General features: G+C 47.3%; 1 protein-coding gene across 3 annotated transcripts in view; it reads right to left on the bottom strand.

Annotated features, from left to right (window-relative positions):
* LOC145345259 (serum response factor-like) overlaps positions 1-23,915 on the bottom strand; it is a 137,359-nt gene that overhangs the window by 74,188 nt on the left and 39,256 nt on the right. For all 3 annotated transcript variants that reach the window (XM_080193067.1, XM_080193068.1, XM_080193069.1), the window contains exon 3: positions 2,898-3,138. In XM_080193067.1, coding sequence (XP_080049193.1) covers positions 2,898-3,138 — 241 coding nt within the window. The remainder of the gene's footprint in view (positions 1-2,897; positions 3,139-23,915) is intronic.

Genomic DNA, 23,915 nt, shown 5'->3' with positions numbered 1-23,915 from the left:
ATCTGATACCACCTTTGAGGAGGCATAGTGGTATTGTCACTGGACCAGTCATGCAGAGACCCAGGTTAATGCTCTGGTGACACAGGTTCAAATCCCGTCATGGCAGATGGTGAAATTTAAATTGAATAAAAATCTGGAATTCAAAGTCTAATGATGACCATAAAGCCATTGTCGATTGTGGTAAAAACCCAACTGGTTCACTAATGTCCCCCAGGGAAGGAAATCTGCCGTACTTACCCAGTTTGGTCCACGTGATTCCAGAGCCACAGCAATGTGGGTGACTCTTAAATGGCTCCTTAAGAGCAATTTGGGATGGGCGATAAATGCTGGCCCAACCAGTGATCCCCATATTCCATGAAATTGGTTAATTCTTTTGTCTTCAATAGAATAGAGCTTTGTTGAGAGTTAGGAAATATTTCCTTAAATGTCTCTCACTGCATCTCCACTGTCTTACCTTTTAACCTATTTACCCAGTCCACTTTAGACAACTGTCTTCACTGTAATTGCCTTTATTTAAGTTTTAAGGCACCTTATGAATCACATTTCTCACTCAAACAATGTGAAACTCTACCATGTTATGAGTACTTTTGCCTGGCAAGTCCTTTACCACAAGATCTTTAATTAATCCTGTCACATTAAACATTACCAGGTGCAAAATGGCGTAGTTCCTGGTAGGCTTTAGAATTCATCGTTCAAAGAAACTGTTCCAGATACAAAGAACAAAGAAAATTACAGCACAGGAATAGGCCCTTTGGCCCTCCAAGCCTGCACTGACCATGCTGCCCAACTTAATTAAAACCTCCTACCCTTCCAGGGACCATATCCCTCTATTCTCATCCTATTCATGTATTTGTCAAGACACCCCTTTCGTCACTACTGTATCCACTTCCACTATCTCCCCGGCAATGAGTTCCAGGACACCCACCACTGTGTAAAAAAATCTGCCTCATACATCTCCTTTAAACCTTGCCCCTCGCACCTTAAACCTATACCCCCTAGTAATTGACTCTTCCACCGTGGGAAAAAGCTTCTGGCTATCCACTCTGTCCATGCCTCTCATAATCTTGATGAGTTCTATCAGATCACCCCTCAACCTCCATTGTTCCAGTGGGAACAAACCAACTTTCTCCAACCTCTCCTCATAGCTAATGCCCTCCATACCAGACAACATCCTGGTAAATCTTTTCTGTACCCTCTCCAAAGCCTCCACATCCTTCTGGTAGTGTGGCAACCAGAACTGAATGCTATATTCCAAGTGTGGCCTAAGGTCCTATAAAGCTGCAACATGACTTGCCAATTTTTAAACTCAATACCCTGGCCAATGAAGGCACGTACACCGTATGCCTTCTTGACTACCTTCTCCACCTGCATTGCCACTTTCAGTGACCTGTATACCTGTACACCCAGATCCCTTTGCCTGTCAATGCTTTTAAGTGTTCTGCCATTTACTGTATATTTCCTATCTGTATTAGACCTTCCAAAATGCATTACCTCACATTTGTCCGATTAAACTCCATCTGCCATCTCTCTACCCAAGTCTCCAACTGATCTATATCCTGCTGTATCCTCTGATGGTCCTCATCGCTATCCACAAATCCACCAACCTTTGTGTCGTCTGCAAACTAATCAAACCAGTTACATTTTCCTCCAAATCATTTATATATATTACAAACAGCAAAGATCCCAGCACTGATCCCTGAGGAATGCCACTTGTCACAGCTCTCCATTCAGGAACGCACCCTTCCACTGCTACCCTCTGTCTTCTTTGACGGGGTCAGTTTTGTATCCACCTTGCAAGCTCACCTCTGATCCTATGCGACTTTACCTTCTGCACCAGTCTGCCATGAGGGATCTTGTCAAAAACCTTACTGAAGCCCATGTAGACAAGATCCACTATCCTACCCTCATCAATCATCTTTGTCACTTGTTTGAAAAATTCAATCAAGTTAGTGAGACATGACCTCCCCTTCACAAAACTATGTTGCCTCTCACTAGTACGTCCACTTATTTCCAAATGGGAATAAGTCCTGTCCCGAAGAATTCTCTCCAATAACTTCCCTATCATTGATGTAAGGCTCACCGGCCTGTACTCGATAAACTTATCCTCCAGACCACCAATGCTAATTTGATTTGCTCAATCGATGTGAAGATTAAAGTTACCCATGATTGCTGCCGCAGCTATCTTACAAGCCCCCTTTATTTTTCGACTTATACTCTGTCCTGTGTAGCCTGGGTATTAAGAGTCTATAAACTACTCCGATCACAGACTTACTTTACCCCTTTGCTTTTTCTTATCTCCATCCAACTGATTCTATATCATGATCTGAAACAAGATCATTTCTCACTATTGTACTGATCTCATCCTTTATTAACAAAGCCACCTCTTTTTGCCATCTTTTCAAAATGTGAAAAATCCTTCAATATCCAGATCGCAGTTTTGGCCACATTGCAGCCACTGTTCTGGAATGGATAGCATTTCATACTCATTACTATTTACGCTGAACATTCATCCATCTTATTATGAATTCTATGAGCATTTCCAATAAAGAGCCTTTGATTCTGAACATTTGCCATCTCTCCCTGTCCCTCAACCCCCTCTGCTGACTCCGACGCCCTCCACTTCCCCCCCAACCCACTTCACCACACCTCCGGCTCCTGCCACTGCCCCAACTCATTTTGCCACGTCCCTTGACCCCCTCCGCCACCCCGACCCCCTCACTCCTTTCACCGCCGCCCCCCGCCCCGGATCACCTCCCCGACCCTCTTCACCCCTCATCTCTCTCCCCCCACCACGCCCCACCTCTGCGACCCTCTCCCACCCACTCCCTCCAGACCTTTTCCTTGCTTCTCCCCAACCTTCTGCCTTCACCAATGTCCTGAAGCTTTCATACACACACCTGACATGATAGTGAATCCGCTTGGGAGTTGCACCATGCTGCCTGAGGTGCCTGTACCAGTTGATTTGAAGACGGTGCCGTTGCTATTGGCGATGGCGGTAACGGGCGCAAGGTAGTTGGTGATGGGGAAGTTGTGACCAGTGCTGACCTGGAGATTGGTGGAGGTGTTTGAAGCTGATTGATTGATGCCTGTGGATCCTGGGACGTTGGCCACTGTGAATGTTGTTGGTTTTAAGCTGTCCTGAGGAGGGAATTATAGAAGAATTAAGCAGGACAGAAGCCAGTACTGAAATGAAGGAGCAGAATGCAGCAGAACAGCAACCTGGAGTAGTCTCAGGACAGTCCCAGTCCCAATGCCCAGAGCCTCAGCTAGTAGGCAGCTGGGATCTCCCAGCCTGACCTGCCTTGGGGTCCACAATCCTGGCTTGCTGCCAGGGTTCCCAAGCATCCCGCTCCATTGTACATGTCTAAGTGATAGAAGTGGATTAGGACAGGACTCAGCAGCGAGATATTCCCCGCCACAGCAACGCTCAGAATCACAGAAACATTTAAGAGCACAGGACATTCAGCACATTGTGTCTGTGCTGGTTCACCATGGGAGCAATTCACCAAATGCCACCCACCCATCATCATCTCTCTGTAACCCTGCACTTTCCCCTTTTCAGATAATAAGCCAATTCCCTCTTGAATATCTCGCCTGAACGTGCCTCCAGCACACACTGACATTCAGACACAGATAAGGTGAGAATGTTCAGATTAATGGTTCATGGCAGGACTGAGTTCTCAGTGACAGTTAGCTCCACGCAGGTATAAGAACATAAGAACATAAGAAATAGGAGCAGGAGTAGGCCATCTAGCCCTTCGAGCCTGCCCCGCCATTCAATAAGATCATGGCTGATCTGTCGTGTCTCAGTTCCACTTTCCCGCCCTCTCCCCATAACCCTTAATCCCCTCTCTTATCAAGAACCCATCAACCCGCTTCTTAAAAATATTTAGCGAGGCAGCCTCCACCACTTCAACGGGCAGAGAATTCCAGAGATTCACCACCCTTTGAGTGAAGAAGTTCCTCCTCAACTCCGTTCTAAACCGCCTCCCCTTTATCTTGAGGCTGTGCCCCCTAGTCCTACTGTCTTTTTTGAGCGGGAAGAGTCTCTCCACCTCTATCCTATCCATCCCATTCATCATCTTATACGTCTCAATGAGATCTCCCCTCATTCTTCTAAACTCTAACGAGTACAAGCCTAGTTTATTCAGCCTCTCCTCATAGCTCAATCCCCTCAACTCCGGTATCAGCCTAGTAAACCTCCTCTGCACTCCCTCCAGGGCCAAAATATCCTTGCGTAAGTACGGCGCCCAAAACTGCACACAGTACTCCAGCTGCGGCCTCACCAATGCCCTATACAGCTGCAGCAAGACCTCCCTACTTTTATATTCAATCCCCCTCGCGATGAAGGCCAGCATCCCATTCGCCTTCCTGACCACCTGCTGCACCTGCAAGCTGGGTTTTTGCGACTCATGCACAAGGACCCCGAGGTCCCTCTGCACCGTCGCCTGCTGCAGTTTTTCGCCACGTCTAAGTAATGCAGGGGGACAAGGAAAAGGCAGGGGAATGATGTTTGTCCGTGCAGACACGATGGGTCAAATGGCCTCTGCCTACACTGTCACAATTCTCTGATTCTACGTGTGTATCTGAGCTCAAAATGCAATGAGGGCATTTATGGGCTCAACATTCTTAAGAAATCTGCATTTTTTATTAAATTGTGATTATTTCAACAGGAGAAGCTCATTTAACCATATAAACCTGTCCTGCCATTCAACTGGATGTCATTTAATCTACACCTGAACTCTATCTAGTCTCCATGCTTCCACAAGCTTTAATACACTTACCTAAGCACATATATTAATATTTAGAAGATAGAATCTCTGCCATTCAGCCCATCAAATTTGCACTGACTCTCTGAAACAGCACCGTACCCAAGCCCACCCCCATACCCTATCCCTGTAACCACGTGCATTTACCATGGCTAATCCCTATAACCTACACACCTTGAGACACTAAGGGGTAATTTAGCCAATTTAATCCGCACATCTTTGGACTGAGAGAGGAAACTGGAGCACCCGAAGGAAATGCACTTAAACACAGGGAGGATATGCAAACTCCACAGAGTCACCCATGGTTGGAATTGAACCTGGGTCCCTGGTGCTGTGAGGCAGTGTACAATAACACTGTGCGGCCCATTAATATCAGACAGAAAAGTCAGTCTTTGAATGACTTTCAGCCTGAGAAAAGGTTCCAATTTTCCACTCTCCTGCATCCTGATGTCACCTCGAGGTTGAAAGGTCTGTCCCTTTTTCTGAACAGCATTATATTCATTTAAATTCTTTATTTCTGACTTCTTCTAAAACTGACCGCGTTTCCCTTGCTCAGTCTTCTCCTCAGTAGCGGTGGATGAAGGCGGGAAGGCAGAGTTAACTCCCTGTAACAGCAACCCCCATCTCCTGACCCAAGGTCATTCAGACTTCAGTTGATGCAATGACTAAGGAACAGAATTTCTCTTTAAACATTGTAACAATACCCAGACTTGGGCTGATAAGTGACCTAACATTCGTGCTACACAAGCTCCAACAAGAGAGAATCGAATCATTTCCCTATATCACGCAATGGTATTACCATCACTGAATCCCACACGACCAACATCCTGGGGGTTAGCCACTGACCAGAAACTGAACTGGACGAGCCATTTAAATGCTGTGAGTACAAGAGCAAGTCAGAGGCTGGGAATTCTGCAGTGAGTAACTCACACCCTGACTCCCTTACATCTGTCCACCATCTACAAGGCACTAATCAGGAGTGTAATGGAATACAAAGAACAACAAAGAAAATTACAGCACAGGTACAGGCCCTTCGGCCCTCCAAGTCTGCACTGACAACACTGCTCGACCCTACCCTTCCGGGGATCATATCATTCTATTCCCAACCTATTCGTGTATTTGTCCAAATGCCCCTTAAACGTCACTTCTGTATCCGCTTCCACTCCCTCCCCAGCAGCGAATTCCAGACACCCACCACCCTCTGTGTAAAACAACTTGCCTAGTATATCTCCTTTAAACTTTGCTCCTTGCATCTTAAACTTGTGCCCCCTAGTAACTGACTCTTCCATCCTGGGAAAAAGCCTCTGGCTATCCACTCTGTCCATGCCCCACATAATCTTGTGGACTTCTATCAGGTCGCCCCTCAAGCTCCATCCAGATTAAACTCCACCTGCCATCTCTCCGCCCAAGCCTCCAACCTATTTAAATGCTCCACTTGCCTGGATGAGTACAGCTCAGCAACACTCGAGAAGCCTGACACCATCCAGGACAATCTACGAAATGCACTACAGGAACTCAGCAAGGCTCCCAATACAGCAACTTCCAAACCCATCAAGGACAACAGTACATGGAAACAACACCACGAGTGCGTGCCTGCTTCCCTACCTGTGCATGTGGTGTGCATGTCTCTCTACCTGGAAACATTTTGTGCATGTGCGGGTGTTTCTGCCTTACAAGTGCTGCGCCTGTGCCTGTCTCTCTCTGCCTGAATGCATGTTGTGCGTGTGCGCGTCTCTGCCTGTACGCATGTTGTGCATGTGTCTCTCTGCGTGTACACAATGTGCGTGTGCGCCCCTGCCTGTACACGTCGTGCATATGCATCACTGCCTGTACACGTGTTGTACCCATGTTGCGTGCGCATCTCCCTGCTTGTACCCGAGCTGCACACACGTACGTGTCTCTGCCTGTTTGCATGCTGTGCATGCGTGTCTCTCTGCACGCGCCTCTGCCTGTATGCGTGCTGTCTCTGCCAGTACACATGCTATACGTGTGCATCTCTGCCTGTACATGCGCTGTGCATGCCTCTCTGCCTGCATGCATGCTGTGTGCATATGCATCTCTCTGCTTGTACGTGTGTTGTGCGTGTGCATCTCTGCCTGTATGCATGGTGTGCATGTGCGACTCTGCCTGTATGCGTGTTGTGCACATGCATCTTTGCCTGTACACTTGTTGTCCACATGCACCCCTCTGCCTGTACCCATGTTGCACATGCATCTCCCTGCTTGTACCTATGCTACGCACGTGCGTCTCTCTGCCAGTACCCGTGCTGTACGCATATGTATCTGTCTGTCTGCATGTTGCATGCTCCTGTCTGCCTGTACATGTGCTGCGTGCATGTGCATCTCTGTGCCTGTACATGTGCTGTGCACATCTGTCCGTATATGTGCTGTGCGTGTGCACATCTGCCTGTACGCATGCTCTGTGCATGCGCCTCTGTCTGTAGGCGTGCTGTGCGCGTGCGTCCCTCTGCCTGTATGTTGTGTGTACATGCTTCTCTCTGCTTGTGTGCACATTACGTGTGCATGTTGTGCGCATACATGCCTCTCTGCCTGTGTGCGTGTAGTATGTGTACATCCTGTGCGTGCGCATTGCATCTCTGCCCGGGTGTGTAGGCATCGCCCTGCTTATTTCTAAGTTGTGTGTGCACATCTCTAACTCTGGCATGTCATGCGTGTGCACGCGCCTCTCTGCCTGTGCACATGGTGTGCATGTGCGTATCTCTCTGCCTGTGTATGTGGTGTGCATGTGTCTCTCTGCCTGTGTGCATGTTGCATGTGTGTGCATCTCACTGCCTGCGTGCGCATCTCACTGCCTGTGTGCACGCTGTATGTGATGTGCATGTGCGCGTCTCTCTGCCTGCGTATGTGGCATGCGCATCTCTCTGGCTGTGAATGTGGTGTGCACGTCTCTCTGCCTGTGTGGATGTCCCATATGTGCATCTCACTGCCTGCATGCATGATGTGTGCATCTCTCTGCCTGCATGTTGTGTGCGCATGCCACTGCCTATGCACATCTTATGCGGATATTCGTCCCTCTGCCTCTGTGCATCTCTCTGCCTGTGTGCGAATCACTGCTTGTGTGCGCATGCGTGTGCACCTCTGTGCATGTTGTATGTTGCATTTCTGCCTGTGTGCATGTTATGTACGTGTCTCTCTGCCTGTGTGCATTTTGTGTGTGCACATACTGCATGTCTGTGTGCACGTTATGTCTGTGTCTCTCTCTGCGTGTGTACCCGCATCTCTCCCTGTGCACGCATCTCTGCTTGTGTGCAATGTTCCGTGTGCCTGTTTCTCTGCCTGCATGCATCTTTTGTGTGCGTGCACATCTCTCAGCCTGTGTTCTGTATGTGCACGTCTCTCTGCCTGTGTGCATGCTGTGGGTGTGCATGTCTCTCTATCTGTTTGCAGGTTGTATGGTGGTGTCCGTGCGTGCGTGCCCCTATGAGTGTAGGGGCGCGCAATGTCCCTGCTTGAGCGCATATGTTGCTCTACCCATTATCCACACATGCCATCACTCACATTTGATTGTGACATGTCAATTGTGATCACGGGAGTGGCCCTTGCCCTCCCCCACCGCCCCCCCCCAGGGTCCATGCCCCACCCCAACTCTGCACCCTCCACTGGCTCCAACTCTTGCTACTTTATTATGCTCCTTTCTACAGAAATGCAGGTGGAGTTGCCAGACAAGGTGAGAATCCCACAACCAGGTATTTGGAGGAATGAGCTGGTACATCACCCCTACCTCTTCCCCACTGCCACCCTCCTCTCAGAAACAAAACAATCATTTCAACAGCCCCCGTGAGAGCATTTCACACGCCTACATCAGAGAGTTTATTTAACATTCTTGGCCATGAACTTGACAATGCCCCTCTTGTTCCTCTCAGTTTACTTTCATCTCTTGGTTGCTGTTTAATTGGAATCTCCCTGTTCAGACCTTGAGTTACTGTTCCAGCTGCACCTCATGGCTGACTGTTAAAAATTATAAATAAAAACATCATTTTAAACAAAGAAAAAGGAAAGACTTTACAATCAATGCATGACATACTATTCCACTCCCAAGACCCCCACATTGGGACCCACCTCCCCAGGCTTACATCCAGCATAACCTCCTGAGGACTGGGGCCCTGTCATTGGTTAATCTGTAGTCTATCAACCTACTGCCAGCCATCACAAGAGCCAGAGCACTGCCTTGCATGAAGTGCTGAGAGTTGTATGTACAGACTGTAAATTTATCACAGGGATTTGTTACCATCCCAGTACAGGCTGTAAATCGATAACAGATTTGTTAAGGTCCCAATGCAGGCTGTAAATTTATTAGAGATTAGTTACTGTTAGGGATGGACAAAGTTGGGGGAAGGGATGGACAAAGTTGGGGGAGGCTGAGGGAAAAGGGGGCTCTTTGCAGTAAGTCAACACACCTTAGACCGTCTGTCTGGTCATGTTTTGTACATGCTCCCTGTTTTTATTTCTCTTAGCTTTACTGGATTCATTCACTGAATTCTCCAGTTTTGGTACTCTGCCCCTTTTTGATCTCTGCCTTTGTTTCTCCGTCTTCCCCTTTTCCCCTTACTGCCTTTTGTTTTTTTTTTATTTATGGGACATGGGTATCATTGGCTGGCCAGCATTTCTTGCCCATCCATAGTTGCCTGTGGGCAGTTGACAGTCAACCACATCATTGTGGCTCTGGAGTCACACGCAGGCCAGGCCAGGGAAGGACAGCAGATTTCGTTTCCTAAAGGACATCAGTGAACCAGATGGGTTTTTCCAGTTTTTTTTATATTGAATTCAAATGTCACCACCTGCCATGGCAGGATTCGGACAAGGTCCCCAGAACATTAGCTGAATAATAATATCAGTAGGTCAACACCTCCCCCTAAGATGGTGTCTGTCTCTGCTTCACTTCCCTCTGACTGCCTGCATTGGTTTCTTCCCTCCCCCCCGCCCACTCCCACTCCACCTCCCACTCCACCCGCCGCCCACTCCCATTCCACCTCCACCTCCCCCCGCCGCCCCCGCCCACTCCAACTCCACCTCCCCTCACCCACTCCACGTTGGAGGGAGATGACCGCATGAGACCCTTGCACTGCCTTCCTGTCTATCTGGTGGTCACCAATTCCCTATTCCCCTCAGTAATTTTATCTGCAGTGCTATCCACGAAGGGCAAGGGGGCTGGGGGTGGGGGTTCAGGGGTGCTCTGATCCATAGAGAGGTTGTGTGTCCAGGACTGGTGTCTTGGACCAGCAGGGGGTTGAAGGTCAATCGTAGGGCATGCACACACATGTTTACAGTGTACCTTGTGTGAAACTGAACCTTGATGTTTGAATAGAACACTCTGGAGTTAGGAATGTGTTCTTCTTTCTCACCCTTTCAGAGTAACTCAAATAAAACTGTCAGATCCAAAATAAGTGATTTCAATCGCTTGTCAGGTGGTTCCTAACCAAGCACAACTATCCAGAGGAAGTTAGCATTTCTGAACAATTGCTGGGTGAACCTTCCATTGGAAATTTGTGCAGGGATTCCTCAACACATCATTGGGGTCCCCCCCCCAGATATGATGTGGTGAGCATGGAGGTTCGCCAGCATCAGATTAGATCAGATCACCGTCAGCATAAGACCAAATACAGACACTCAGACTGCAGAACAACAACTGAGCGCCTGGGGCATCTTAGCGTCTGTACACCCTACCCACCCCCCACCCTAATAGCCAGCCCCCCTCTATCTCTCCCTACCCTCCCCGAACAAATCCATCCAGAAAGACAGCCCCCACACAATCCTGCCTGTAGCTGAAATGTCGCCACCTGATGCTGCCTCTAAGTTTCAACAGACTGATTTGTAGTGTTATCAGCTCCTTAACACAAACATTTCCTCTGTCCAGTTCTTGCTCTCCTCTTCCACCATCCAGATTCTGTCACAATGCCAGGAATAAGGAATTCACAGCTGAGTCACTGAGGACTAAAAAGGAAGGGCTCCCTTTTTGGGCAGTCTGACCTAATTGGATGGTGTAGCGGGGAGTCAGCTGGGCCAAACATTCCTCCTAACCCCTGGCACCCAGATAGCTTTCATCAGGCAGAATTAGAAAGAGCATGTGATAAGAACACATTGCTGAGCAAATTAACTTTCCATTATCTCCAAACACATACCCCACTCCCTCCCAAACCCAAACAAGTCTCCAAGGGGTGAGTAACTCCACTTAAATCCTGCAAACTATCAGCTGCAGCTCACACTTGAAGGAAGGATAACTAGTCACCTGCAGTGATCAAAAGGATCTTTTAATGAAAAATCATTGTAAAATCCCAAAGCTCCTCACAAAAAATAACTGACACCCAACTACAGAAGGAATCCAGAGTTTCAGCCCTGGAGAAAGTAAAAGGAACACAATTTATACTATATGAGAAGAACGTGCTCATTAACTGGCAAATGGAATATGCTAAAGGTATTGCCATGGAGTTGATAATGACTGACAATCAACTACCGTGCATTGTTTGAAATTTAAACCAGGTAACTCCATTCTAATTGGTCAAGGCATTTCCTTGAGGAGTGAATGAACAAATGGCTGCCACCTATCTTGCTTTGAGAGAAAAAGAGAGAGAAGCAAATCAGGGAATTACAAATGTGCAAGAACAATCAAATGATGATACTGGGGAACTTTCATTACATAGAACATTACAGCACAGTACAGGCCCTTCGGACCTCAATGTTGTGCCGAGCTATGTCCTATCCCAAGATCAAGCTATCCCAATCCCTATCATTCTGGAGTGCTCCATGTGCTTATCCAATAACCACTTGAAAGTTCCTAAAGTGTCCGACTCCACTATCACAGCAGGCAGTCTATTCCACACCCCAACCACTCTCTTAAGTAAAGAATCTATCTCAGACATCCCTCCTATATCTCTCACCATGAACCTTATAGTTATGCCTCCTAGTAACAGCTACATCCACCCGAGGAAATAGTCTCTGCACGTCCACTCTATCAATCCCTCTCATCATCTTATAAACCTCTATTAAGTCACCTCTCATCCTCCTCCGCTCTAAAGAGAAAAGCCCCAGCTCCCTCAACCTTTCCTCATAAGACTTACCCTCCAGATCTCTGTTCCTCCACATTCCTTAGAACCCTGCTGCTGACCCTACCAAAATGAATCACCTCACACTTATCAGGGTTAAACTCCATCTGCCGCTTTTTGGCCCAGCTCCGCATCCTATCTATGTCTCTTTGCAGCCTGCAAGAACTCTCTACCTCATCCACTACTCCACCAATCTTGGTGTTGTCAACAAATTTACTAACCCACCCTTCAGCCCCCTCTTCCAAGTCATTGATAAAAATCACAAAAAGCAGAGGACCCAACACTGAACCCTGTGGTACACCGTTGGTAACTGGCTTCCAGTTTGAAAATTTTCCCTCCACTACCACTCTGTCTTCTATGAGACAGCCAGTTACTTATCCAATTGGCCAAATTTCCTTCTATCCCACACCTCCTTATCTTCTTCATAAGCCTACTATGGGGAACCTTATCAAACGCCTTACTAAAATCCATGTATACGACATCTACTCCTCCACCTTCGTTCACACACTTAGTTACCTCAAAGAATTCAACCAAGTTTGAGAGGCAGGACTTACCCCTCACAAAACTGTGCTGACTATCCCGGATTAAACTGAATATTTCCAAATGGTCATAAATCCTATCTCACAGGACCCTTTCCATTAACTCTCCAACCACTGAAGACTAACTGACCTATATTACCAGGGTAATTCCTATTTCCTTTCTTGAACACAGGAACAACATTTGCCACTCTCCAGTCCTTTGGCACTATCCCTATGCAATAATGAAGGACACCAAATTATGGTCACTATCTCCAAAGTGCTCTCCCACAAACAAATCTAACATTTGGCCCGGTTCATTACCCAGTACCAAGTCCAATGTGGCCCCCACCTCTTGCTGGCTTATCCACATATTGTGTCAGGAAACTCTCCTGCACACACTGTACAAAAAGTGTCCCAACCCAACTATTCAAACTATAAAGTTTCCAATCAATATCTGGAAAAATACTACCCAAATATTGATGGCAATACATTAAGATTAAAGGGTAAGGAGGCAGAGGAATTTCTGAAATGTGTTCTTGAGAACTTTTGTTCAACAAGAATGGACAAGCTTTCAGAGCGATGCCCTTTCATCAGGTGAGTCAACATCAGGGGCAGTGTTCTGAAAGCTCATGCTACCAAATAAACTTGTTGGACATTAACCTGGTGTTGAGACTTCTTTCTGTGCCCACCCCAGTCCAATGCCAACAACTCCACATCAATGAGAAAGGAGACATTGCTCTGGGGAACAAGCTAGTCCTGATGCCTGTGGCGAGAACATTTGGGCAACGGTGATCATCATACAATTAGATTTACTTGTGCAGAGGGACCTCGGGGTCCTTGTGCATGAGTCGCAAAAACCCAGCTTGCAGGTGCAGCAGGTGGTCAGGAAGGCAAATGGGATGCTGGCCTTCATAGCGAGGGGGATTGAATATAAAAGTAGGGAGGTCTTGCTGCAGCTGTATAGGGCATTGGTGAGGCCGCAGCTGGAGTACTGTGTGCAGTTTTGGGCGCCGCACCTGCGCAAGGATATTTTGGCCCTGGAGGGAGTGCAGAGGAGGTTTACTAGGCTGATACTGGAGTTGAGGGGATTGAGCTATGAGGAGAGGCTGAATAAACTAGGCTTGTACTCGTTAGAGTTTAGAAGAATGAGGGGAGATCTCATTGAGACGTATAAGATGATGAATGGGATGGATAGGATAGAGGTGGAGAGACTCTTCCCGCTCAAAAAAGACAGTAGGACTAGGGGGCACAGCCTCAAGATAAAGGGGGGGCGGTTTAGAACGGAGTTGAGGAGGAACTTCTTCACTCAAAGGGTGGTGAATCTCTGGAATTCTCTGCCCGTTGAAGTGGTGGAGGCTGCCTCGCTAAATATTTTTAAGAAGCGGGTTGATGGGTTCTTGATAAGAGAGGGGATTAAGGGTTATGGGGAGAGGGCGGGAAAGTGGAACTGAGCCACAACAGATCAGCCATGATCTTATTGAATGGCGGGGCAGGCTCGAAGGGCTAGATGGCCTACTCCTGCTCCTATTTCTTATGTTCTTATGTTCTTAATATAAGAACACAAGTAGTACAAGCAGGAGTAGGCCATCTAGCCCTTCGAGCCTGCCCCGCCATTCAATAAGATCATGGCTGATCTGAAGTGGATCAGTTCCACTTTCCCACTTTCTCCCCATAACCCTTAATTCCCTTGCCTTCCAAAAACCTATTTACCGTGACTTAAATATATTTAGCGAGGTAGCCTCCACCACTTCAACAGGCAGAGAATTCCAGAGATTCACCACCCTTTGAGTGAAGAAGTGAAGAAGTAATGGAGAAGAGCAAGGAGCCATCTAAAACAGGCTTCTCAAATGGAGGAGGGTGAACTTCAATGGGATCCAACCAGCAAATCTGTAACTGAACAATGTTTCAGGCACAGGCTCAGTACAGTCCAAAGGGAGAAAGGCAAGGGAAACAAAGTCAAATATCAATGGATAACGAGGAGATTAAAGAAAATGATGAAACAAGCCAGAAAGATGTGTGATGCATGTCAAGTGAATCCTTCAAGCAAGAAGCAGGCCATACAAAATAGATTGGGGATAGGAAGGGAAGAGGAAGTGAGACTGGCAAAGAGAATGTGGGAATAGAATGGCAGTCAACATACAAAGGAATTTAAAAATCTTCCACTTGAATGCAAATAGTAAACTGGTAGCAAGAGGTGGGGATGAGACTGATATAAGCTTCAAGACAATGCTGGAATACCCAGTGAGCCTTTTACATCAGAAAATAAAGGCATGAGTGCAAAACCAGGGTGTCTGCTGAACCTTCACCAAATTCTAGTTAAGTCAGAACAAGAGTATTGTCCCCAGTTGTGATCACCATATTTTAGGGAAGATGGGAAGGCTCAAGGAGAGATTTACTAGGGCAATTCCAGAGATTTTAGTGACAATATTAGTGTGGAGAAGTCAAAGTTGCTCTCCTTGAAGGTCTGGTCGAGATGTACAAGATTCTGAAAAGGTGGGATATGGCAGACAAAGAGAAGCTAATGAGGGTCACATAGAATCTCTACAGTACTGAAGGAGGCCATTCAGCCCAACGAGCCTGCACCGACAACAATCCCAGCCTATCCACGTAATCTCACTTATTTACCCCGCCATTCCCCCCCAACACTAGGGTCAATTTAGCACTGCCAATCAACCTGGCGTGCACATCTTTAGACTGTGGGAGGAAACTGGAGCACCCAGAGGAAACTCACAAAGGGAGAATGTGCAAACTCCATGCAGAGTGACCCAAGACGGGAATTGAACCCAGGTCCCTGGCGCTATGAGGCAGTGCTAACCACTGTGCCACTATGCCATCCCCAAGTTGTAAGAGATAGAATGGAAGGCAGAATACGTTTTTTTTTTAAACATAGCGAGTGGTAATGACCTGAAACTCGCTACTGACAAGGGTGATCTGAAGGGGAGACAATGAGCAATTTCAAAAGGAAACTGGATGGAGACAGTTTACATAAATTTGATTTATTGTTGTGTATTGGGACACAATTAAAAGTATTGTTTATGTGCTATGCAAAGCATACTGTATATGGAGTACATAGGAAGGAGGAGGGAGTGCAGATCATAATATTACAGTCACAGCAACTGGAGAAATATCGACATTAATATATGATAGGTTCATTCACAGGTCTAATGGCAGCAGAGAAGAAGTTGTTCTTGAATCGATTGGTACACGATCTCAGGTCTTTGTATCTTTTTCCCGACGGAAGATGATGTAAGAGAATATGCCCAGGGTGCGTGGGGTCCTTAATTATGCTGGCTGCTTTTCCGATGCAGCATGAAGTGTAGACAGAGTCAATGGATGGGGAGACTGGTTTAATGTGATGGACTTGGGCTATGTTCACAACCGTTTTTAATTTTTTGACATCTTGGCCAGAGCAGGACCTGTGTCAAGCTGTGATACATCCAGAAAGGGTGCTTTCTACGGTACTTCTGTAAAAATGGGAGCGAGCCGTAGCCCCCTGTGAAAGTAGAGGTGTTGGTGGGCTTTCTTAACTATAGTGTCGGCATGGAGATACTAGGACAGGTTACTGATTATCTGGACAACTAGAAACTTGAAGGTCCACTACCTTTCCTGAAGTCAATGCCTATCTCCTTTGTTTGGTTGACATTGAGGGAGAGATTATTGTCATCGCACCATTTCAGCAGATTCTCTTTCCTGTACTCTGTCTTGTCATTGTTTGAGATCTGATCCACTACGATGGTGACACCAGGAAGCCTGAAAATGGAGCTGGAGTGGAATTTGGCCACATAGTCATCAGTGTATAAGGAGTATAGTAGGCAGCTGAAGATTCAGCCTTGCAAAGCACTGGTATTGTGAATAATTGCAGAGGTGTTGTTGCCTCTCCTTACTGAATGTGGTCTGTGGGTTTGGAAGTCTAGGTTCGAGACAGAGGGAAAAGCCAAGCCTTAGGCCAGAGAGTTTGGAGATGAGTTTTGCTGGGATAATGGCATTGAAGGCGGAGCTGTAGTCAATGAATAGGAGTCTAATACAAGCATCTGTTATTCAGGTGTTCCAGGATTGAGAGCAGGGCCACAGAGATGCCATCTGCTGTGCACCCGTTTCAGCAATAGGTGAACGTCAATGAATCCAGGCAAGAATTACAGGGCTAGAAAGACAGAGTGGGGAACGGGACTAACTGGCTTGTTCTACAGAGAACCGACATGGACAAAAATGAGTCATCTGGTCATCTTGTGTATCAAAGTGACTCAGAATGTTGGCAAAATAGCAGCTGAAACAAAGACAGTAGAGGTAAAGGATGGAGTAAAAACCTAGGAGGAAGGATTTAGTATTGTTAAAATTACCTCGTCCCAAATTGCTATAGGAAGGGAGGTATGAAGGATTTGCCAGAATCTCCCATTCTACCCTACATGCCACTGTCATTGGACAGCACTGCTGCCTCACATCTGGGTTCAGTTCCAGACTTGAGTGACAATGTGGAGTTTGCATGTTTTCCCAGTGTCTGTGTTCGCTTCCTCCAGATGCTCTGGTTTCCTCCCACAGTCCAAAGGTGTGCAGAATGATGGATTGGCCCGTTGTGTCCAAAAAATGTACAGGTTAGTCATGGGAAACGTGCAGGGCTACAGAGTGGGATGCACTTTGGGTGGCATAGTGGCACAGCGGTTAGCACTGCTGCCTCACAGTTCCAGGGACTCAGGCTCAATTCTGGCCTTGGATCATTGTGTGCAGTTTGCACATTCTAGCTGTATCCTCGTGCATTTCCTCCGGGTGCTCCAGTTTCTTCCCACAGTCCAAAGATGTGCAGATTAGGTGGATTGGCCACAGTAAGTTTCCCATTAGTGCCCTAAGACATATGGGATATAGGTTGGAGGGATTGGCAGGGTAAACACCTAGAGTTACAGGGATAGGACCTGGGTAGGATGCTCTGTCAGAGGCGCATGCAGACTCGATGGGTGCACTGTCAGGATTCTATGACATGGGGTAGGTGCCAGTAAACTGGAAACCGGCAAATAAGACAAATTATTCAAGATGAAAGACACTATTGTAATAATGGAAGATTGGTCTGTTCAATACGAGTATATTAGAAACAATATTCAGCAACAAAAGCTGCTTCTAAATTTCTCATTCTGGTTTCCAAATCCCCTCCAGCCCCACGTCCCTCCATCATCACTGTAATCCAGTGAACCCCACGTCCCTCCATCACTGTAATCCAGCCAGCCCCACGGCCCTCCATCATCACTGTAATCCAGCCAGCCCCACGTCCCTCCATCATCACTGTAATCCAGCCAGCCCCACGTCCCTCCATCATCACTGTAATCCAGCCAGCCCCACGTCCCTCCATCAACACTGTAATCCAATGAACCCCACGTCCCTCCATCATCACTGTAATCCAGCAAACCCCACGTCCCTCCATCATCACTGTAATCCAATGAACCCCACGTCCCTCCATCATCACTGTAATCCAGCCAGCCCCACGTCCCTCCATCATCACTGTAATCCAGCCAGCCCCACGTCCCTCCATCATCACTGTAATCCAGCCAGCCCCACGTCCCTCCATCACTGTAATCCAGCCAGCCCCACGTCCCTCCATCATCACTGTAATCCAGCCAGCCCCACGTCCCTCCATCATCACTGTAATCCAGCCAGCCCCACGTCCCTCCATCATCACTGTAATCCAGCAAACCCCACATCCCTCCATTATCACTGTAATCCAGCCAGGCCCACGGCCCTCCAACATCACTGTAATCCAGCCAGCCCCACGGCCCTCCATCATCACTGTAATCACCTCCAGCCCCACAACCCTCCCTATCTCTGCAACTCCGTCAGTCCCACCCGATTCGAACTTCCCCACCATTGGCGTCCATGATTTAGGTGGTCCTGAGCCTAATCACTGGAATTTGCTCTCTCAATTTCTCTGCCTATTTTCTCCTTTAACAGAGTCCTTGAAACATTCAATGATCTTTGACTAAGGTTTCAGCTATTTGCCTTTATATTGTCTTCTGTGGCTCAGTGTTTCATTAGTGGAATATTGGGAGCAGTTTTGGACCCCATATTTAAGGAAGGATGTGCTGCCCTTGGAAAGGGTCCAGAGGAGATTCACAAGAATGATCCCTGGAATGAAGTGCTTGTCGTGTGGGTGGGGATCTTATTAAAACTTACAGGATACTGCAAGGCCTGGATTGAGTGGACATGGAGAGGGAGTTTCCATCAGTAGGAAAAACCAGAACCAGAGGGCACAACCTCCAGCTAAAAGTGACGATCCTTTAAAACAGATACGAGGAGGAATTGCTTCAACCAGGGAGTGATGAATCTGTGGAACTCTTTGCCACAGAAGGCTGAGGTCAGGTCATTGAGTATCTTTAAGACAGAGATAGATAGATTCTTGATTAATAAGGGGATCTGGGGTTATGGGGAAAAGGCAGGAGAATAATTGATGAGAAAAATAATCAGCCACAATTGAACATCAGAGCACGCTTGATGGGCCGAGTGGCCTAATTCTGTTCCTACGGTCTTATGTTTTACCAAGCTCCTGTGAAGTACCTTGTGATATTTATGTTAAAGGTATGATTTAAAGATCAATTGTTGCTGTAAAGAGCAATCGTATTCATTAGTGGAGAATGTCTAGTCTAAACAGACAGTCTTAAAATAAAAATCAGATCATTGAAGAAAAGTTCAGGACTAACTCAGAGCATACAAATTAGGGGCAGGAACAGACCACTCAGCCCTTCAAGCCTACTGCAGCAATCAACAGGATCATTATTGATTGGATTTCAACTCCCTTGTCCCTGGTCACTTTTCACCACCTTGCTTTCAGCCTTAAAGATATTCCAAGGTTCGGCTTCCTCTGCCTTTTGAGGAAGCGTGTTCCAAAGGCTGACGATCCTCAGTAAAAACATGTCTCATCTCTGTCCTAAATGGCCAACCCCTTATTTTTATACAGTGGCTCCCAGTTCCAGATTCTCCCATTAAGAGTCCACATCCACCTTGTTAGTATCACTCAAGATCTTATATGTTTTAATGAAGTCATTTCTTACTTGTCTGATTCCAGTAGATATGAGGCTAACCTCTCCAACCTTCTCTCAAGATAAGCCACCCATTCCTGGTATTACTTGGGTAAACATTCTCTGAACTGACTCCAATGTATTTATGTAATTCCTCAAATAAGGAGATCAATAATGGATACAATTCTCTAATGCATCCTGAATAACTGAAGTCCTTCTGTGATCAACTCCCCTCACAATGATAACATTAATTATTTCTTCTATTTACTCACTCTACCTGCTGACTGATCTTTTGAATTCATGCACTTGGACACCCAGATCCCTCTGCATCTTAGAGCTTTGCAATCTCTCACTGCATAGATAATGTGCTTTATTTTGTCCTGAGAAAATGGTCCATTTCACATTTCCCCACATTATAACCCATTTGCCAGATCTTTGCTCACTCACTTAACCCACGACCATTTTTTGCCTCCTTACCATTTACATCTTATCATCCAACCTATCTTTGTATAATCAGAAAATTTAGTAACCGTACCTTCGGAAAAGAGTGGTACAAGTTTGGAATCCACCACAAGTAAATCTGGTTAGAGAAAGATAATTACGAATATGTCGGAGGGGGTGAGTGATTGCTGGGGGTGTTTGAGGTCTGCAACGTATGTCAGGCAGGTAAAGAACATTGCAGTTACAGTGTGCCCAGGAGTGTGAGGCACACTGCTTACGGAGAGGGCCTGTGAGGAATGAGGGGATGACGTGGCTGCAAGGTGACAGGGACTGGGAGATGAATGTACAGGGCTATCAAGTGTTTAGGAAGGATAGGCAGGAGGAAAGAGGGGGTGGCGTAGCTCTGCTGATTAAGGACAGCATCAAGGTGGTAGCAAGGGATGATATCGGAGCCAAAGAGCAGAAAGTGGAATCGTTGTGGGTGGAGATTAGGAACAGCAAAGGGAGGAAGACGCTGGTGGGTGTCGTCTATAGGCCCCCGAATAATGATCTGGAGGTGGGGCGGGCTGTTAACGCGCAAATAAGTGCGGCGTGCAGGAATGGGACGGCAGTAGTTATGGGGGATTTCAATCTGCATATTGATTGGTCGACCCATGTTGGACGAGGTGGGCTCGAGGAGGAGTTCTTGGAATGCTGCCGGGATAGTTTCCTGGAACAGTGTGTGTTGGAGCCGACGAGGGAGCGAGCTATCTTGGATCTGGTGCTATGTAATGAGGCGGGTAGAATTAGGGACCTTGAGGTGAAGGATCCTCTTGGAGAGAGTGATCATTGTATGGTGGAGTTTCTGTTGCAGATGGAGGAGGAGAAAGTGGGTTCCCGGACACGCGTCCTTTGTTTGAATAGAGGGGAGTATGGTAGGATGAGAGAAGAATTGGCGAATGTGGACTGGGGGAGCGCGTTGGAAGGTAGGTCTGCTGAGGAGCAGTGGAGGATCTTTAAGGAGATCTTTCTTGGTGCTCAGCAGAAATTTATTCCGATGGTTAAAAAGGACAGTAGGAAGAGAGGTAATAAGCCGTGGATAACGAAGGAGGTGAAGGAAAGTGTTAAATTAAAAGCGGAGGAATTTAGAGTAGCTAAGAGCAGTGGGCGAGAAGAGGATTGGGAAAGGTTTAAATGTCAACAAAGATTGACAAAAAAGTTGATAAAGGAGGGTAGAAGAAGCTATGAAGCTGGGCTAGCGCTTAATATAAAAAAGGATAGCAAGAGTTTTTATAAATATATAAAAAGGAAGAGGCTGGCTAGGGTGAACGTTGGTCCCTTAGCGGATGAGAAAGGGGACCTAGTGGTAGGGGATGGGGATATGGCTAAGGTCTTGAATAACTTTTTTGTTTCTGTCTTCACGGAGGAGGACGTGAATAATTTGCCGGGTGTTAGCGATGGAAAGGTGGTAGGACTGGAGGGTCTTAATGACATTACTGTTACTAGAGAGGTGGTGCGCGACAGACTGGAGGGGCTGATTGTGGACAAGTCCCCAGGACCGGATGGAATGCATCCGAGGGTTCTGAAAGAAATGGCGGAGGTGATAGTGGATGCCTTGGTGGTTATTTTCCAGACGTCGCTGGATTCCGGGGAAGTGCCGGAGGATTGGAAAACGGCTAATGTTACGCCGTTGTTTAAGAAGGGTGCCAGGCAAAAGGCGGGGAATTACAGGCCGGTTAGTTTAACGTCTGTGGTAGGTAAAATGTTAGAATCCGTCATTAAGGAGGAAATTGCGAGGCATCTTGAAGGGAATTGCTTGATAGGGCAGACGCAACACGGTTTCATTAAAGGGAAGTCGTGTCTGACAAATTTACTGGAGTTCTATGAGGATGTGTCTAGGGCGGTGGATAGAGGAGAGCCGGTGGATGTGGTCTTTCTGGATTTTCAGAAGGCGTTTGATAAGGTACCTCACAAGAGGTTACTGCAGAAGGTCAGAGGACATGGAGTTGGGGGTAGGGTGTTAGCGTGGATAGAGGATTGGTTGTCAAATAGGAGGCAGAGAGTGGGGGTCAATGGGTGCTATTCGGATTGGCGGTTGGTGACTAGTGGGGTGCCCCAGGGGTCGGTGCTGGGGCCTCAGCTATTTACCATTTATATAGATGATCTGGAGGAGGGAACCGAGTGTAGGGTGTCGAAATTTGCTGATGACACCAAGATTGGGGGAAAGGCAAATTGTGCGGAGGGTGTGGAGAGTCTGCAGAAGGATCTAGATAGGCTGGGCGAATGGGCCAGGAAATGGCAAATGGAATTTAATGTTGGCAAGTGTGAGGTGGTCCACTTTGGTAGGAAGAATGGTAGGAAGGACTATTACTTACGGGGCGAAAAACTGCAGCAGGCGACGGTGCAGAGGGACCTCGGGGTCCTTGTGCATGAGTCGCAAAAACCCAGCCTGCAGGTGCAGCAGGTGGTCAGGAAGGCGAATGGGATGCTGGCCTTCATAGCGAGGGGGATTGAATATAAAAGTAGGGAGGTCTTGCTGCAGCTGTATAGGGCATTGGTGAGGCCGCAGCTGGAGTACTGTGTGCAGTTTTGGGCGCCGCACCTGCGCAAGGATATTTTGGCCTTGGAGGGAGGTTTACTAGGCTGATACCGGAGTTGAGGGGGTTGAGCTATGAGGAGAGGCTGAATAAACTAGGCTTGTACTCGTTAGAGTTTAGAAGAATGAGGGGAGATCTCATTGAGACGTATAAGATGATGAATGGGATGGATAGGATAGAGGTGGAAAGACTCTTCCCGCTCAAAAAAGACAGTAGGACTAGGGGGCACAGCCTCAAGATAAAGGGGGGGCGGTTCAGAACGGAGTTGAGGAGGAACTTCTTCACTCAAAGGGTGGTGAATCTCTGGAATTCTCTGCCCGTTGAAGTGGTGGAGGCTGCCTCGCTAAATATTTTTAAGAAGCGGGTTGATGGGTTTTTGATAAGAGAGGGGATTAAGGGTTATGGGGAGAGGGCGGGAAAGTGGAACTGAGCCACGACAGATCAGCCATGATCTTATTGAATGGCGGGGCAGGCTCGAAGGGCCAGATGGCCTACTCCTGCTCCTATTTCTTATGTTCTTAATAACGGTACATCTCACACCACAGCCCAGTTGAGAGCAATATAGGGCATCAGAAGGAATGGTAGTCAGACAGGAATGAATAATGCATGCTGTCACCACAGCTGTCATTCAGACTAGCAGTAAGCAATGGGTTAAACAGACAAAGTCTCCATTCAGCAGCAGGAAGATCAACAGCTGCAGCACGACGATTGAGGAACCTGGTTTCCTTCGGCATCCTCCTAACAAAGATAGGTGACAAGATCACTAAACGCCTCCTCCCTAAGCCTGTGAGAAGAGTGGGATTCCACTAGTTTGAGCAAATTCCACACTAATCAACATACGTTATCAGCAAATGCACATCCAATCAGCTCACTGCATCACAGCTGAAAAACATCAACACTCAGGGTGACATGTGCTCCAACAACAGATGCCAGAGTGTTGGGACAGCAAGTGATCCCTCCCCCCTTCCTATCCAGTACTGTTAGGACAGCTGCAACTTATAAGGAAAACTCAGAGGCCCCAAAAAGGACATTGGTGATGAAAGATGGCCATATATGGAAATGGAGGCGAACTCAAATCTTGGATCAATGAGAAAGCAGCAGACTCACATGCACACACAGACCGAGGCAGAGAGAGAGACACACGCACAGACCGAGAGGCAGAGGCAGAGAGAGAGAGAGAGAGAGAGAGAGAGAGACCGAGAGACCGAGAGACACACATGCACAGAGACCGAGACACACAGACCGAGAGGCAGAGAGAGACAGACACACACACACCTACCGAGGCAGAGACAGAGACACACACATACAAACCAAGTTAGATAGAGAGACACACACACAGACCGAAAGGCAGAGGCAGACAGAGAGACACACACACAGACCGAAAGGCAGGGGCAGACAGAGAGACACACACAGACCGAAAGGCGGCGGCGGCAGCGGCGGGGGGGGGGGGGGGAAAAAGAGAGAGAGAGAGAGAGAGAGAGATCTGTGGGCTACTGCCTGAACCAGGTGCAGACAGGCGGACAGGATTAAGGAAGTGAATGGGTGACTCAGGGATT

The sequence above is a fragment of the Carcharhinus amblyrhynchos genome, chromosome 7 (assembly GCF_965287045.1).
Source record: "Carcharhinus amblyrhynchos chromosome 7, sCarAmb.v2.hapA, whole genome shotgun sequence".
Lineage (NCBI taxonomy): Eukaryota > Metazoa > Chordata > Chondrichthyes > Carcharhiniformes > Carcharhinidae > Carcharhinus > Carcharhinus amblyrhynchos.
Note: the sequence above shows the minus strand (reverse complement) of the source record. Positions and strands in the feature narration are given on the sequence as shown.